General features: G+C 64.8%; 2 protein-coding genes across 3 annotated transcripts in view; both read right to left on the bottom strand.

The window, feature by feature from the left end:
* CROCC2 (ciliary rootlet coiled-coil, rootletin family member 2) overlaps positions 1-11,930 on the bottom strand; it is a 63,620-nt gene extending 51,690 nt beyond the window's left edge. The window contains exons 1-4 of the mRNA XM_032479184.1: positions 11,442-11,930; positions 3,456-3,606; positions 2,379-2,527; positions 83-189 (exon numbers count right to left, since the gene is read on the bottom strand). Coding sequence (XP_032335075.1) covers positions 83-189; positions 2,379-2,527; positions 3,456-3,606; positions 11,442-11,522 — 488 coding nt within the window. The 5' untranslated portion in view covers positions 11,523-11,930. The remainder of the gene's footprint in view (positions 1-82; positions 190-2,378; positions 2,528-3,455; positions 3,607-11,441) is intronic.
* Positions 3,555-6,508, bottom strand: LOC116663841 (collagen alpha-2(I) chain-like). 2 transcript variants are annotated; one of them, XM_032480755.1, is made up of 2 exons: positions 4,436-6,508; positions 3,555-4,091 (listed from the first exon to the last, which is right to left on the bottom strand). In XM_032480755.1, exon 1 carries the CDS (start codon positions 6,422-6,424, stop codon positions 5,357-5,359), a length of 1,068 nt encoding a protein of 355 aa, XP_032336646.1. In that variant the 5' UTR covers positions 6,425-6,508; the 3' UTR covers positions 3,555-4,091; positions 4,436-5,356. The 2 variants fall into 2 exon arrangements, with proteins under 2 accessions (XP_032336646.1, XP_032336645.1); XM_032480754.1 differs by having other exon boundaries at positions 3,555-4,563; positions 5,116-6,508.
* Positions 11,931-15,804: the final 3,874 nt, after the last annotated feature.

Here is a 15,804-nt window from a genome sequence, read left to right as displayed (position 1 = left end):
CCCAAGGCACCGGGGGCCTGCTGCCTTCAGGGTGATGGCCGAGCTCCCTGCAGCCCTGTCTGCCCCACCTGCCTGGCCTCACCTCTGCTCAGCAGCCTCCAGACGGCTGAGGGCCTCCTCCAGGTCCACGCTGTGCTCCAGCTCCGACCTCCGGAGCCGAGCCTCAGTGGTCTCCAGCCGGGCCTGCAGCTGGAGAGGTGAATAGTCCACCTGGCTGGCTGCTTCCCGGCCCAACCACTGGGCAGGGCAGCTTAGGCACAAGGCACAAAGCCGTCCCAGGGATGGGTGAGAGGCCTCCCCTGGCTTCCGCAGTCAGAGTGAACATCAGGCTGGGATCGGGGCTGGGGTAGGGGCTGGGTTTGAGCTGGGTCTGGTGAGCGGGGTCAGAGGGGCAGCCGTCCACACGCTGGCCCTGGGTCCAGTGCCCACGCGGGCTGAGGAGGGCCCCAGGGTCTGGTCTGGCCACATTGGGCAGGATAGTGGAGATGCAGTGCACACCTGGGTCAGCCCCCTGAGGGGGAGTGAGCGTGGGGTCCCACCCCTCCAGCCGCCCCTCTGGCCTGTGCTCGCACCTCTCGTCTGCTCCCGGGGCCTGGTCCAGCGGGCTGGCGGGGACCACAGCCACTATAAGTGGGCCTAGTGGGGAGGGGTCTGTCCAAGCTGGGCCAGGCCTGCCTCAGAGTCTGCTGGAGCCTGGGAAGGTGGGGACGGGGGCTCTGGGGGAAAGAAGGTGTTGGGGGGTCTGCCTAGATATGCTGACCCAGAGCACATTCTGGGGTGTCTGAGGAGGGGGACGTAGGCCCCGCAGACTGGCGGGTGGGAGTCTGAGGCAGGAAGATCAGGGCACTGGAGGCCACACCTGTGGGCCTGGGGCCCAGTATAGAAGTGAGTGACCCCTCCTCAGCCACCAGTGGAGCCGGAGGGCTTAGCTGGAGCCTGGGAAGGGGCCGGTGCCACTGGGATGGAGACGCCCAAGAAGCAGTCACTCTGCACCCCTCCCCACCCCCACCTGCCCCACCACCCCGCCCGTCTGTTGGAGGAACCGGGGCGGCCTGGCCCCTCTGTGGCCGCACACGGGTGCCTGTGAGAGCCGGCGTGTGTGGGGCTGCCAGTTCTGCGAGCTCAGACCTCACTGACTCATGAGGTTTCCCAATCCGGCTGCAGGATTTCTGCGGCTTCTATTCCCACTGGTCCGCTTGTTCCCAACATCTCCCCACCCTGTGCTAGGAAGAGCACCCCCCCACCCCACGTGCAGGCCGGGGGGGCCGGCCAGCTCATCCAAGTTCTCCTGGCCCCGCCTGGGGTGAGGAGGACCCTCTGGGTCCTGCCTGGAGGGGCTCCCCAGGAGAGAGGATGGTGACCAGAATGGGTGCTAACAGCTGGGGGTCGGGGCAGAGAGCCCCTCTGTGGGGCTGGTGACACCGCCCATCCCCAGAAGTCCTCAGGATCCTAGGGAAGACGAGGCCAGCCCGGGGCCCTTGGGCATTTAGCACTGGTCACTGGTCATACCAGACAAAGGGCTGGACCTGGTTCAGGTCTCAGCCCCAGTAATGGCAGTGTGGCCCTGGACAACTCTGGCCTGTCCTTAGCCTCAGTTTCCTCACCTGGAAAGTGAGGTCCTCTGTCCTGCCATGAGGAGCAAGGGGGCCCTGCAGACAGCAGGGGCTCTGAGCACCCCACCTCGTGGGCCAGTCACCCCAGCCCAGTCCTGCCTCAGAAGCCATCATGTCTTGGAGCGGCAGACACAGGAAAGAGGCTCTGGCCTAGCAGGTCTCCCCATGGGGACAGTGGGAGGCCCTCCCAGCCCGCACGTCCTGACCAAATGGCCTCTTGCTGCAGCTGGCCAGTCACCCTGGAAGGCACTGCGGCTGCGCAGGGCACTGAGGACAGAGGACTAGGGCTGAGGGTGTGTCCAGGGCCTGTCCACCCTTGGCTGTTGGGGGGGGCTGGGGGCGGGGCCAGCTCTCCATATGCTCTGAGGGTGGAGCCAGCTCCTCAGCAGGACCCCAGTCCGTTCTTTTCAGCTCTTCTCCCCCACCCCTCCTTACCTGCCCCCCCCCAGCAGGTGCTGGATGAGTGCCGGCCATGTGCTCGTGCTGGGCCAGGCACGGGGGCCAGTGGGCCAGGACTGACCCAGCTGCACCAGGCTTCAGGCAGGAGGGGTACGAGTCAACGTTCAAGTTGGGCGGGGAGCCCCGGGAGCCTGTCCTCCTCTCGCCCTTCCACTCCGGCCTCAGTTTCTCCATCCATCGCCCAGGCTTTGGCTGTGCCGTGGCTGACCACTGTCATTCCATGTCCTGAGACTCGCTGACGGTTCTACCGGTCACCCCAGGCCAGGCTGCCACCCCCTGGCTGCCTTGTGTCCCCTGCACACTCACCCGCTCGCTGACCGCGTGGTACCTGCTGGCCAGCTCGTCTCGCTCGGCGCCCGCCTGGGCCAGCAGGTCCTCCAGCCGGGACAGCTCCTCCTGCAGGAGCTCATTCTCCTCTTGCACGTGGGCTGGGGAGGCCGGCGGCTCCTGCACCCCTGCAGGAGCCGCCCCAGGGTCAGCCCGCCAGCCCCAGTGCCCTGTCCCCACTGCTGGTCTGCCCCATCTTCTGCGACCGGTCCCGGGAGACCCTGGTGTCGGGGAGCTGCACCTCCTGCTCCTGGCCTTACTTCCTCTCCTGCCAGCAAATGTCTATCCTACCTACTCATGTTTCATCCAGATACGGACCGGTCCCAGGGCAAGCCCCAGACCAATTAAAGCAGGGTGTGTGGGGGTGGCCTGGACACGGGGTATCTCCCACCCGCGTCAGGCAGTGCGGACTGCTGATCCAGGGTAACCGAACCTCGTACCCGAGCAATAAGCTGCTCTTCTAATCACACAGCGGGGTTTCTTTTTCCCTTAACACACAGTGAGGTCCCCAGCTCCTTTAGGAGGCTGGACTGACTGTTGTCACAGAAAGGGGCCTCTGGGACCCATGCACAAGGGAGTCATGCGCACACTCTGGGACCAGGCTGCCCGGCCGACCGGAGCAAGGGCCCAGCCTCGGAGCCAGCGGCACAAGGTTAGTGGGCACCATGAGGGGCCTGTGGGGCTGGGGAGCAGAGCTCGCTCTTGGGGGTGGGGGCTATTCAGCGTCTGTGCTTTCTGAGAGTCAACCTTTAGGATTTTCACTCATTTAATGAAAAATAAATACACGTGAAATCGAGACTGGCGGTCACAAATGTGTCACAAACACACGTGCAGCTCTGAGTGGGGGCGGCCCTGCGGCCTAGTGGTGACCCCGGTGAGTGACGCTGTGGGAGGGGTGTTTCTGCACCAATCACAGGGAAGATGATGGGCCGGGAGGGGCCAGCCCAGCCGGGGAAGTGGAGGGCCTGGCTCCCTGACGCTAGACTCTGACTGACTGCTCTGTGGCTCCCTGGGTGTCCCCCCAACCCACTCCACCACCCCACCACCTCCCTTCACCTTGTGGTGGCTCCTCGCCCAGGCTGCCAGCCACAATCTCACGGATACGGGCAGGCACAGGGGTGGGCGAGGCCTGCCAGCCTTCCCCACGCATGGTCAGTGCCCGGTCTTCTCTGCTGGCCGTGGGGCTCAGGACGGTGTCCTCCAGCTTCTGGAAAACACCCACTCAGAAGTACCTGGGACTGGCAGGTCCCTGGACAGCTGCCAGCCCCTCCCCCTTCCATGAACCCACTGGAGTTAGTGGGGGCTCTCCTAGGGCAGCAAAGTGCCCTGGAGAGGACTGGGCGAGGCTGAGGTCACCCAAGGCTTGGTTTCCCCACCTGTGAAGTGGGAGGATGCCCTGTCTGTCCTGGCGCTGCTCTGAGGACAGGGCAGAAGTGGAGGAACGCTCATTCATCCGGAGAACTCCCAGTCTAGGTCACCACCTCGCCCTGCCCGCCCTTCAGCCCTGCTCCACCTTGGTGGGGGGGGGGGTTGCACTGAGCCATCGTGGTGGACCTCTCCAGGGACGCCGGGCGGCAGGGACCCTTTCGTCTGGCCACCTGGAGCAGCAGTCTCAACAGTTTTCACAGTGGGTGTTGGTGGGGAGGGGTCTGAGCCCCACCCAGTGGGCACAGACACCTGTGGGTGGAGGGACTGACAAGTGGGAGAGGGACTGAGTTTAGCGCCCCACCTGCCTTTAGGACAAGGCCAGTTGTGCGGGCTTCCCCCGTCTGCACGGAGGGGCACGCGTGGGCCCTGGGGGAGGGCTGGGCAGGAACCCAGGGAGGGGCAGTGGGCCGATAGTGGGGCCGGCCCTACTTGCCAGCTGTCCAGAGCAGCTGACCGGCCATAGAAGAGTCCAAAAAGGCCTGGAAGTGGTAGGGAATCCCCGGTCCTGGGTACCCAGAGACTGGTTTTGGGGTTCTGGGCTCTAAGCTGGCCCTCTGCCTTGCCCTGGGGACTCTGCTCCATGAGGATGGCGCAGCTGGGGGGAGCACCTGGGGTGCCCTCCGGAGTCTGAGGAATGGGCAGGGCCTTCTGCTGGGTCTAATTGTGGTGCTGACTGTGGAGAAGACGTTCAGGGGCCAGTGACGGCCTGGGGCTGGAGCCAACCCATGTGAGACTTCTGGACAGAAAAGAGCAGATCACCCAGGAGTCAGGACAGCCCACAGCTGCCCACCTGCCCTGCTGCATCTGAGATATGACTTTAAGGCAGTGCGTTAATATCAAAGGATGACCAGACACTTCCTGGGGGTACTGGTGACGAACAGCCACTCCCGTGACTCTCCAGGGTGACAAACCAGGGTCTTATCACCCCCGAGGGTCCCAAACTTCTCAGACCCACCACCATGTGCCCGGCCCCTCCCCTCCTGTGGCTTCCCAAGGACTGCCCCCTGACCCTTTGACTCCCCAAGTCTCCCTCCCGGCCCAGGGTCCTGGTGAGTGACCACCGCGCAGCCTCCTGCCTGCCTGTCCTCGTGCTCCTCTGGTCTTCCTGGCTCTCCCTGAAGACCCTCTCGAGGCCTGGACCCCTCCGCCTGGCTCTGCCCCTCAGGCCCAGGCTGGCGGGGATGGAGGTCTTCCTGGGCGCACTGTCGCTCTCCAACACCTCCGCCCTGGTGCAGTCTCAGCCTGTTCCCCACTCCTGAGACCCGAGCCTGGCCTCTGCGGCACACACCTGCCCCGAAGGCTCCCTGGACACGAGGCCTCCTCTGTCAGCACCCGGCTGCCCGGTCACCCCAAGACCTGGGCTCCTGCATGACACCTGGTGAAGGCCAGATCTGGTGGGGAGACACCAAGCAAGTGCCAGGGGCTGAATTCCACTGCCCTCCCCCAGGAGTGAGAACTGGGGCCTGCAGGCTGCGGCCCCACTCTTCACCTGCGTGTCCGAGTCCCCTGGCGGTCTTGGGGAAGGGCCTTCACTCAGCGCTCCCTGCCCCCCACCTCTTGACCCACTTCAGCGTCACTCTGGGTGGGCGGCCAGCAGCCTCCCTTGAAGGGAGGGAGGATGTGCCTGGGGCCCCTTCCCCGCCAAGCCAAGGAGGGGGTGCCAAGACCACCAGCGCCTCTGCCGTCCTCCAGGGAGGACAGGCTGCTGGAAGGCGCTCAGCCACGGCCTGCCCTGAACCCCCTACGTGCACGCGGGGAACCCGAGGCCCGGCAGCGTGGCGAGAACCACCGCAGGCCCCACCAGGGGGCGGCCAAGTCCAGGAAGCGCTCCTCCCAGGCCAGGAAGGCCTCTGCCCGCTCCAGCCCCGCTCCCCGGGGCGTCGGGGGCGCCGCCCGCTAACGGGAAAGCGGCAGCGGCACAAACTTGACTCATTGCTAACATTTACAGAGGGTCGCTTATTAGCCGCGGCGTCCCGGGAGGCGCTGGGGGCGTAATGGGTTCCAGCTGCAGCCGGGTGCCTGCGACGGGCCGCGGCCCAGCTGGAGCCGAGGGGCGCGGCCGGCAGGGGCGGGGCGGAGCCCTCGGGCCGCCCTCTCCCCCCACCCCGCCCCGCCCCCCAAGCGAGGGCGGCCCTGCCCCCGGGGAAACAGCGGAGGGAGGGGCCGGGGGGGAGGGCTCGGACAGGAGGGGCCTCCCTCCAGGGCGGGTCCCTGGGCCCGCGCCAGCAGCCAGGCCTGGGCCATTCCGCCGGCCGCTCCCCCTCCCCACCGTGCCCTCGGCCCGCCCCGGCCCCTGCCAGGCCACCTGCAGCCCTGCGGGCGGGGGCGGGGGGGGCCCTCTGGCAGCTTTGGGCAGGGCTCCTGGGGTGGGCGTCAGTTTCCCAAAAGACCCCAGGCTCAGGGTTGAGCCCGGCCGTGTCCCTTCCTCCTGCCTGTCCCCAGCACCCCGTCCCACTCAGCTCAGCCTGCACTAAGGTTCTCAGAGAGGTCACAGCCCTGCGTGCAGCCTCCTCCCCCTGTGGCGGGAGCCTGTTGGTGGGACCAGTGGGGCAGCCACCCCAACCTTCACGCTGCCTCCAGCTGCGTCGTGGCTGCATGGAGGGGAAGAGCCTCCACTCCAGGAAGGTGGGCTCCCGTCTGTCCCACCCGGGGTTGGAGAGGGACACCCCTCTGAGAGAACTGGGCTGAGGTCCCTGCTCTCTGCCGCTGCCAGTGCACTGTGACCTGAGCCTTGTGGTCTCATCTTTGAAAATAGAGAGGGGTTTGTCCAGGGACCCGCAGCTCTGTGGAGGGTGGAGTGTTGGGACCCCCGCCCCCCATTTTCACCGTCGGGGACATGAGGAGCCTTGGTATGGCAGGTGGAGTTGCCGGGCAGAAATAGGAATCACCCAGAGCAGTCCCTGCTTCTCCTGGCTGGTGGCCGTGTCGAACCTCCATCCTGAATTGGCGGGGGGGGGGGGGGGGGGGGGGAGGAGGATGGATTCGCACAAGGGGCCCAGCGGCTTTCAGATGGAAGAGGCTGCCCCACACCTGGACCCCAGTTAGGGACGCCAGGGTAGGCCCAGAGGAGCCCAGTGGCGAGGCAGGGAGGGGTGCCAGGAGCTCCCTTTAAAGTCACCCTGAGAAAGTGGGTGTCCAGAGAGCGACCTCAACTCGACCAGGACACAGGCCACGCTCTCCTGGGGCAGGAGCGGGCTGAGCGAGGGAGTCAGGGTCCGGGAGCTGTCGTGGGCATCTCTGCGGGACAGTCAGGGGTGGCCAGCCAGCAACGTGGGACGGGGAGGAGGAGCGCCAATAGTGCCACCGTGTGGCTGCAAGGGGCACTGCAGGAGCCCTCTGGGCCCAGCTCTTGGTGGACGGAGGCTGGGGCTCCGGCGCGGGAAGGGAAAATGGGGGGCCTGTGCTAGTGAAGTCAGAAGGGCATCGCCACTCTAGCTTTCTCAGCCCACATTTTTATATCCCATTGTCTTGCTCTCAAAGGGAGCTTGTCGCCTCCACTTTCCTGGGGAGGAGATTCGGGACTCGCTGAAGGTCGTGCGCCCCGGGGCAGCGTTAGGACTGCCCCACCGCAGGCCCCCAGGCCCCCGCAGTCCCCCTGACGGCGGTGCTGAGCCAACACCCTTGCAGGCAGAGATCAGGACGCGGCGGGCAGGCTGGCCGCAGGTCTCCTGGTGCCCTCCGCCCTGCCCAGGGCTGACCGCAGAGGAACAGGGGGCAGCCCGGGGGCCTGGGCCACCCGCTCTCCTCCTCCGTCTGTGCCCGCTCAGACCCTTCCCAGCCTTTTTGCACCGGGCACTCCCACAGGCCCCCCTGCTTCCCCAGGGCCGGGCACTGCTTGAAGAACACATCTGAGGATGGTGCCTCCAGCCAATTCCAGCCACCGGACGTCTGCGTGCCGCCCTTCCGTGGCTTGGCCTGCTGCAGTGAGGGCCCTGGGCCCAGGTGGCCTCCTGCCAGACTCCACTTCCTTAGGAAAAAGAGCTTCTCTGTGTCTGGGGCGACACCTGGCCCCTGGCACGCTGCTTCTCAGCCCCGCCCAGTTCAGATCTCCCAGTTCAGGTGGCTGAGCCCTTTGGGGTCATGCTCCTTCTGGGTGGTCGTCTGGTCCTTAACTAGCAATAAAGGGGACATCGGGGCCAGGCATTAAACCAGGTACTGGGGGGAGCCACTCCTTCATCTCTGTGCCCCCACGCCAGCCCCCAGCACCGTCCCTGCTTGGCACACAAGCAGGCTCGGACTCAGGTCACCACAAGAACAGCTGAAAACCAGGTCTAAGATATGAGTCACTAACTGCAGAATGACTCGTACCCAGAGACACGGGAGGGCGAGCATCCGGGCTGTCTTGCTTGCCCTGTGTCCCCAGAACCCACACAGGCTTCCTGCAGGAGGTGGCAGCTGAGTTGGACCTTGAAGGAAAAGTCAGAGTCCAACAGCCAGAGGGGACACAGGTCAAGCGTCCAGGAGGAAAGCCTAGTGGAGGTGAAGGCACTGGGCTGCATGGACGGGGGAGCAGGGTGCAGGGGACGGGTCTTAACAGTGGTTCCCTTGAGGACTGTGGGGCCCCATCCTTGGACCCTGGGGCCATGGGTGTGGTGTTTCTGAACGAGGAATGGGAAGTGGCCCATCTGAGTAGCACAGTGACCGGGCTGTGTCAGGTTAAGTGGATGGGAGATTCTGAGACCGGCCTGACCCTAGTTTGCTCTTAAACCATCCCAGCTCCTTCCCATGGGTGGGCCCTCTGTCACTCAGGCTCTGGGGAGCCCCCCGACCACTGGTCTCACCTAGTGCAGGTGGGGACACGGAGGCCGAGGCAGTCAGCGGCAGAGCGGCACCAGGACCAGGACCCCACAGTGCTCTCCTTTCTGCTCAGGGGTCGGCGTGATTCCGTCACGGAGCCTGCCTTGCCTTCCTGGGCACCCTGACGGCACCTCCTCCTTCTCCCCTCCAGGGGCCCCACTTTGGAGCATCACCCGCACCCCCAGGAGGACACAGTGAGCCTTTGCGGCAACTGGAACAGCTGGTTCGCCTGTGAGGCTCCTACTTCTGAAGCCATCAGGGAGCTAGGAAAGCAGTGGGGTCGACGGACCAAAGTTCAAGGGAAAGGACAGGCATCGGAGGTAAGCTGCGGGTCCCCGCGGGCTTGGGGCGCTGCTCTGCATTTGGCCCAAGCAAGGCCATGGCTGGGGGAGGAGCAGCTGCCTGGGGCTGGAGCGATGAAGCTGGAGGTTGAGGACCCTCGGAGACAGAGCCGGTTTCTCTGGCTCTCATCATTTTAAAAACAGTAGCAGGGTCCCAGCCCATCAAATATGCAGGCGCAAATGTAACAGCAACACATGGGCAAGGCCTTTCTGTTGAGAGCAGTGTTGAATAAAATTAGCAAGAGCTTAAATGGAAGAACGGCTTCTGCTCATGAATTGGGAGACTCACTATCATACAGATGTCAATCCTCCTCACATTGACCCGTGAGTTCAGTGAAGTCCCATCAGTGAGCTGAGCGCACACCCCCAAAATTAGAAGAGCGACAAACCCAAAGAACCAAAAAGCAACAATAAACACACAAATCGATGAAACAGAAGACGGAAATGCCATAGAGAGGACCAACAGTGACCGTGTCACAGACGGAACAGGAGGTGTCACTTCCGGGCTACCAGCTCGTCCCTGCCCACCAGGACTTTCTCGGATTTCGCTCCAAAAGCCCTGGCTCCTGGGTGACCGGGTCTCAGACCCCTCAACCCCAGGGACGGGTGGTCACCTTGCTTCAGACTCTCAGACTTCAGAAAGACAGTAAGAAGATATTGGGAACAACTTTGAGCAATCAATTGGAAAATGTAGACATAATGGACCAGTTCTTAGAAAAATGCTGCTGATCAGAACCGAACCCAAAAGAAAGAGTCTGAAAATTCCTGAAGTGTCTGAGTGAGCTGGGCCGGAGTCACTCGTCGTCCGCCCCGGGCTCCTCTGCACACCGGCCTGCCCCACCTACTCCGGGTCTGGACTCTCAGAGAACCGGCTCTACTGGTGGGGCGGGGGCCGGAGGTGGAGGGGGTGCGGAGAAAGGGCCGGGGGCAGCAGCTCTGGCTGGAGGGAGCTGCGTGTCAGGAGCACGTTCAGCTCTGGTCCCACAAGTGCCCCAACCTGTTCAGGTCCCTCGGCCTCCCCTCTGTAGCTGGAGGGGCTGGAGGGCCCCTCCCACCCTGCCACCCAGCCTGGACGAGCCTACCTGGGCATCTGGCGGCGCCCGCCCACCCGCCGCTCACCCCGGGGAGATTGCCGTGCGATCTCAATCACCAAGGCGCCCCGAGGGTGGCTGGGCGGGCAGGGCGGACCTCAGCCCGGGCTCCCCGTGGCTTTTAGATGACAGTTTCCCACAGGCAGGGGGACTCTGGGGGCAGCCACATTTGCCAAACACTGATGCCCACGGCCGGCTGTCAGCACCATCCTGTGTTTCTTCTGCAAACCAACCCATAACCACAGCAACTTGCTTCAACCCTTGAGCCTCTATCTTCCCGGAATCCAAAGGGGCAACAGAATCCTGACGGACTGGCCAGGATGCCTGGCGTGGGAACCCCGCCTCCCCCACGACGGTCAGCCCCGCGCTCAGGACCTGGGGGAGCAGAGCCTCAGGGGACTGGACAGAGAAGGTCACCCTGCCCCGGGCCACCTCATCGCTGTATCACCTGACTCAAGTCTCCTGCCCTCGTCGTGCTCTGTCCTGTGTGTGTGCCTGTGTGTGTGTGAATGGGTGCACGGGTGGTGACGCCACCATGGTATTTAATCACAGCGGTGGGCAGTTACTCTTCCCTGGTGACCTTTCTGTTGACACAGGGCCAGGTCAACCCCCTACCGCGTAGTTTCGAGGTTCTAAGAACAGGGTTAATGAGCAACTCTGAGCCAGCTAGTTCCCAGGGCTTCACCGGGATCCCTGAGAGGCAAGTGGGGGCGGGGACTGCCTGGCTGTGGTGGCAGAGTCAGGTGTGGCAGTGGGGGCGCCGACGGGCGTGCTGGCAGGCCGGGCAGTAGGCTGGCTCCGGGGAGAAGGGAATGAAGGCGAGAGGGGCGTCGGGGGTAATTCCCAGTCACTGCTGCTTCTGTTGTTTTTGTTAGGAAGGTGGGTGCTACTTGGGGAATTGATGTGGGCACAGACCAGTGGGCAGAGATGCCCCACACCTCTCCAGGAAAGCCCCTCATGATTCCCACACTTTGCCACAAAGAACAGTGAATTAGATCCCAGAATGTCTGTGTGGGAGGGTCCTCTCTCCCTCCCCAGCCCAAATGTGTCAGCAGCCATGAGCCTGAGGCTCAGAGAGGGGTGCTGACTGGCCGAGCTCACACAGCATGGGCCAGGGAGCCTGGGCCTGTGGCTCTGGTCTCCGGGCCCCCAGTTCAGTCTCTCCTCAGGCCCCTGTCCCAAGTCGAGTCTGCACGTATGTGCACCTGTGTGTGTGACTGTGTGTGTGTGTGTGTGTGCACGCATGCTTGTGCTGACCACGTGAGCATGTGGAAAGTGTCCCCTGGAGTTGGGGGGTGGGGGGTGGCCTCTCCGGCAGGGTCCCTTCCCCCCAGGTGCCCTGGGGGCCCGAGCAGGAGGTGGCGGAGGGCAGCCACACCACTGACCTGGATCACGGCGTCCAGCCCCAGCCGGGACCGGCTGGTGGAGTCCCCATCGCCAGGCTCACTGGAGGCGGAACTCATCATGGGCGGAAGTGCAGGAGCCGAGAGCCAGCAGGGCCTCTGCTCCAGGGGAGTGTCCTCCTGGGACCACGGCCGGGACCTCTCTCAGTATACCGGTCCCACTCCCAGGCAGCCCTGGCTCCTCTCTGTCCTGGGCGCCCAGCTGCCCTCTCTGGGTTGGCGGCAGCGTGGCTGACCGAGCCCAGAGGCGTTGCTGCAGCAGCACGACGCTGAGGGCTCGTTTCCCTGGAAATGGGAGCGCAGGCCCTGTTGCCATGGGGACCAAGGAACGCTGTTGTCTGGAAGCTGGTTCCCTGGAGACCTGGAGACGCCCTGGGTGAAGCCGTCCACCTGACCGACCGCACCCGGGGAGGGAATGGCCTCTCCCCCAGGCCCCCCACCCTCTGGGCAGTCGCCCCAGGAGGGGCTGTGTGCTCGGTGGCCACGCACGGGGTGGAGGTGGTGAGCAGACCACTGGTCCTCCTGACTGAGAATCACAGCCTAGGACTTCTCCCCTGGCCTTGGGCTTCGGCAGTGTGATGGCCTGGAGCAGGCGGGCCGACTGCGGCCTGCGGAGGGGACGCCACCTGCCCAGGGACCAAAGCAGGGCCCTCCTCCAGCCTTGCACTTGGATGCACCTTCTGGAATCCGATTCCCTCCGGAACCCTTCAGGGTGGCCTGCCCGGTGGGTAGAGCGTTTCATACCTGCCGTGTGACGTTCACTTCTCTGCACCCTGAATCTTCCCAGAACCACACGAAGCACCAGCAGCAGGCCTCCCAGCTCACTGTCAGGGGCGGTGATGGGCAGGGGCGAGGCGAGGGGGCACCTGACCATCACTGCAGACACGACGCTGTCCTTCCCAGCCTGGGCCCCCTGGGGCCTCTGGACTGAGTCTGGCACCAGGCATTCAGCCTGCGTCCCTGCCTCACTCCCTCCCCCCGGGCTCCTCATTCTAAACTGGACTTCCCCAGCCGGGCTTATGTCCACAGGGGTCCCTCTTGGAAAGGAGCAGCCCCTGGAGGGGTGGGCCCTGCAGCCAGGAGGGACTGCCTTTCTCATGAGAGGAGGCCAGTTCGGGGGCCCTGGGGAGGGCGTGTGTTCCCAAGACTCCCAGACACCTGGGGTCTTCTGAGGCAGCTCAGGAGAGCAGAGGCGGCCTGTCGGGCAAGGCCAGAAGGGACCAGGCAGTAAGGGTGGACACTTGGTAGGTGAGCATATGATCTGCTCCCAGTGTTGCTGGGGGGAGCCCGACAGGGCCAGGCCACTTCCTCGGAAATGAACTACTCGACGGGGGTGCCGGTGCTTAAAGGACGCTCCCCCGAGAAACGCCTGGTGTCCTCGGGCCACCATCCCCCACCCGACCCCGCCACCCTGGGGACAGCCGCAGGGGTGCCCCGTGCAGGGACAGACAGACCAGGCTCTCTGGCCAGACACAGCCCGGCTAGGTCCGCAGGGCTGGGCGGGGCTCACTGGACGGCTCCTGGGGGCCGGCAGGGGTGGTCGTAGGCTGCCCCGGCCCTGGTGGCTCTGGGGAGTCCGGAGCTCCCGTGGGTCCTGAGGAGCCTGGGGCCGGGAGGAGGGGCCGCGCAGCTTCCTGGCTCCCCAGCTCCTCCGAGGCGGGCTCGGGGGCTCGGAGGGTGTGGCCCTGCCCTTCAGGGGGCTCCGTGCGGGGTGTTCGGGTAGCGGCGGGTGAGAGGCTGCCGTTCGGTGTGACCATGTGTAAAGGTCACTCAGATGAGTCCAAGTGAGACTCCGCTGGCCTGAGAAGAGGCAAGTTGGTGCCCCGTGGAGGCTGCGACGGGCCTGCCCGTGCCTCCTCCCTCCCCACCCTGACACCCGCCTCGGCCTGGTCTGCCCCCTTGAACCAAGTGGTGGAGCCGAGCAGCCGGCACACTCTGGCCCCAGCCCACCCCCTCCTCCAGGACGCCTCCTCTGGCCCCCACGGCCCGGCCCCCTCAAAGCTCCCGCAGGCCCCATGCTTTCCACCCAGGCCTTCACTGCCTGGTGTCCGTGCTCGTGGCTTCTCGTCCTGGCCATCAGTGGACTAGAAGGAGAGCCCTCAGGGCAGGACTCAGCCCTGGGCCTGGGCATGGCCCCCAGGGAATGTTCTGGAATGAGTGGAGGGGGTGGTGGAGGTGCTCAGCATGTGGGGGGCCCTCTGTGGGATGGGCTGGCTGGCAGTGTGGGCCCCCGAGAGGACCAGGGCTGTCCTGACCCACACCCTAATTGGCTCTGATGGCTGGCGCCCTGCACCCTGAACCTTTCCCTGGGACTTGGAGAATGTGATCAGGGTCCCTCACCCCACAACCACTGCCCAACACATAGCCGCCTCCTCGTCTGTGCAGAGGAAGGCCCTCCACGGGTGGGTCCTCGCCGCATTTTGTCACTGAAGCAGGGGACCTGGCTGGGTCTCCCTCACCCCACCATGTTTGCAACAACAGGTCACCTACAAACTGTCCTGGGAGAGTCCCAGCATGCTAGGGCCCACGTGTGGACAGGGGCCCCAGGGCCCGCCGAGGAGTGGGCAAGCCGAGCCAGAGCCCAGCCAGCCTTGCCCCTTTCTGTCTCCCCTTGGCCCCAGGAAGCACCAGAATTTGCCGCCTCTGACCCAGACCCCCCTGAGAGGAAGGGACCTCGAAACTCGCACGAGAGCACGGATGTCCCTATGCCAAGGCCACTCCGGCCCCTGGTCAACCTCCCTCGTCCCCACCCTGACAGATGGAATTGGGCCTGCCAGTGGACGGGACATCGCCCTGACGTGTCCTCCGAAGCCGGTTCACAGGCAGGACATCCCAGGAAGAGGGCGGGAGGCCATGAGGAGCAGAGCTGCTGGCTGCAGGCCCTGCTTGAATTGGCTGTGGGATCTGACTGGCCTCCAGTCCCGTCCGTGCTCCTTCGGTGACTCCATGCCCTGGGCACCTGCGTCTCCCCGCACATCCAGGAGACAGCTCTCCTGGCTGCCAGTGTGGCGGGAGGGCCGGCGACTGCTCACGGAGGAGTGGCCTCTGCCGGCAGCTGTGGCCCAGCTGAGCCAGGTTCACAGCTTCTTTGGGGTGTGTCCCTTGCAGGTGCTGGACAGGAAGCGGGTGTGAATTCTGCTGTTGTACCAAAATGCAGCCCTGTTCCAGACACTGGCTAGGGCGCAGACTCGGGCACCGCCCAGAACTGCTGATTTGTGACAAGGCTGACGGTCCGGCTGCCGGCTGGCCGCGGGCCACTGGCTGCTGTCTGCCTGCATGTCTGTGCCTCACAGCCATCTGTCCATGCCTGAGGCCTGGCCACGGACAGCAGCGGAGGCCCTGTGCAGGGAAGTTGGATCAGGGGTGCATTGGGAGACTCACGTTTAGGGACACTGCCAGGTCAGCCTCTCGGGGTCACCCCAAGTGGCCCCTGGGCACACGTGCTGTGGGAAAGGTGTCTCATCCCTTCCCTCTCTGTCCCGCTCTCGGGGCCTCTCTGGGCTGCCAGTCCACTTGCCCGGAGACCACGAGGGGCATCAGCCCTGGTTGGTGGGGTTCCCAGAAGGGGTAAGTCCTGAGATGCTCCCCAGGAGCAGTGCCCACCCTGTGTTCTTCCGTTCAAAAGGGTTGCCCGAGGATGTTGCCGTGGGCAGGGGTTGGGGGCACAGCTCAGGGGCACGAGGACAGAGCGGGGTACAGGCGGGGCTGGAGAAGGGCCGAGGTCCTGTGGCTTCTTGAACCTGAATAGCTGCCTTGGGGGAGGGGCAGCTGTGCTCTGGGCGGCCCCCGAGGACAGGACTGGGCCAGGCTGGAGGGCGGAAATCTGTCTCCTGTTTGGCTGTGTCGTAGGCAGCGCTACAGGTGGGGAGCTCCCTGTGCTGGGAGGTGTGGGAGCGGAGACTTGCTCCCTGCGGCTGCAGCTCCTCAGAGCGGCTTCCAAGCACCTGGAAATGAGTGTCTTGAGCCCAGTTCTGCCCGCAGCTCTGATACAGGATCAGCATCCTGGGTGTCTCAGGCCTGTGTGTGGGGGAGGCCGGGGCTCCCCCCGAGGGCTGTAGGTGTGGTATCTCTCAGACACCTGGCTGGGCGCTGTCTCCACGTTCACTGTTTGCAGCCACTCCAGTGGCAGAGCACGGATGCACGGTCAGCCTGGTGGGGCCAGCCTGGCCGGGCCAAAGGTTGGAGGGGTGGCTTCCCCTTGCTGGTTGGGACTTGCAGAGCCCTGAGCAGGGAGGCAGGCTGGCCTGGGCAGAGTGCCCGGGGCAGGAGCCGGAGGGGGCCAGCCGGGTGAGGCTTTCCAGCCTGGCCAGGTGAACCCAAGGGGACGTCCCTGGAACCAGGCTCG

Source organism: Camelus ferus, chromosome 5 (genome assembly GCF_009834535.1).
Source record: "Camelus ferus isolate YT-003-E chromosome 5, BCGSAC_Cfer_1.0, whole genome shotgun sequence".
In the NCBI taxonomy this organism is placed as follows: domain Eukaryota; kingdom Metazoa; phylum Chordata; class Mammalia; order Artiodactyla; family Camelidae; genus Camelus; species Camelus ferus.
The sequence above is the reverse complement of the archived record's forward strand: the minus strand, read 5'-3'. Positions and strand labels throughout refer to the sequence as shown.

Excerpts from the sequence above, each read along its gene's own strand:
- LOC116663841 (XM_032480755.1), bottom strand. The coding sequence starts at position 6,424 with ATGCAGCCACGACGCAGCTGGAGGCAGCGTGAAGGTTGGGGTGGCTGC.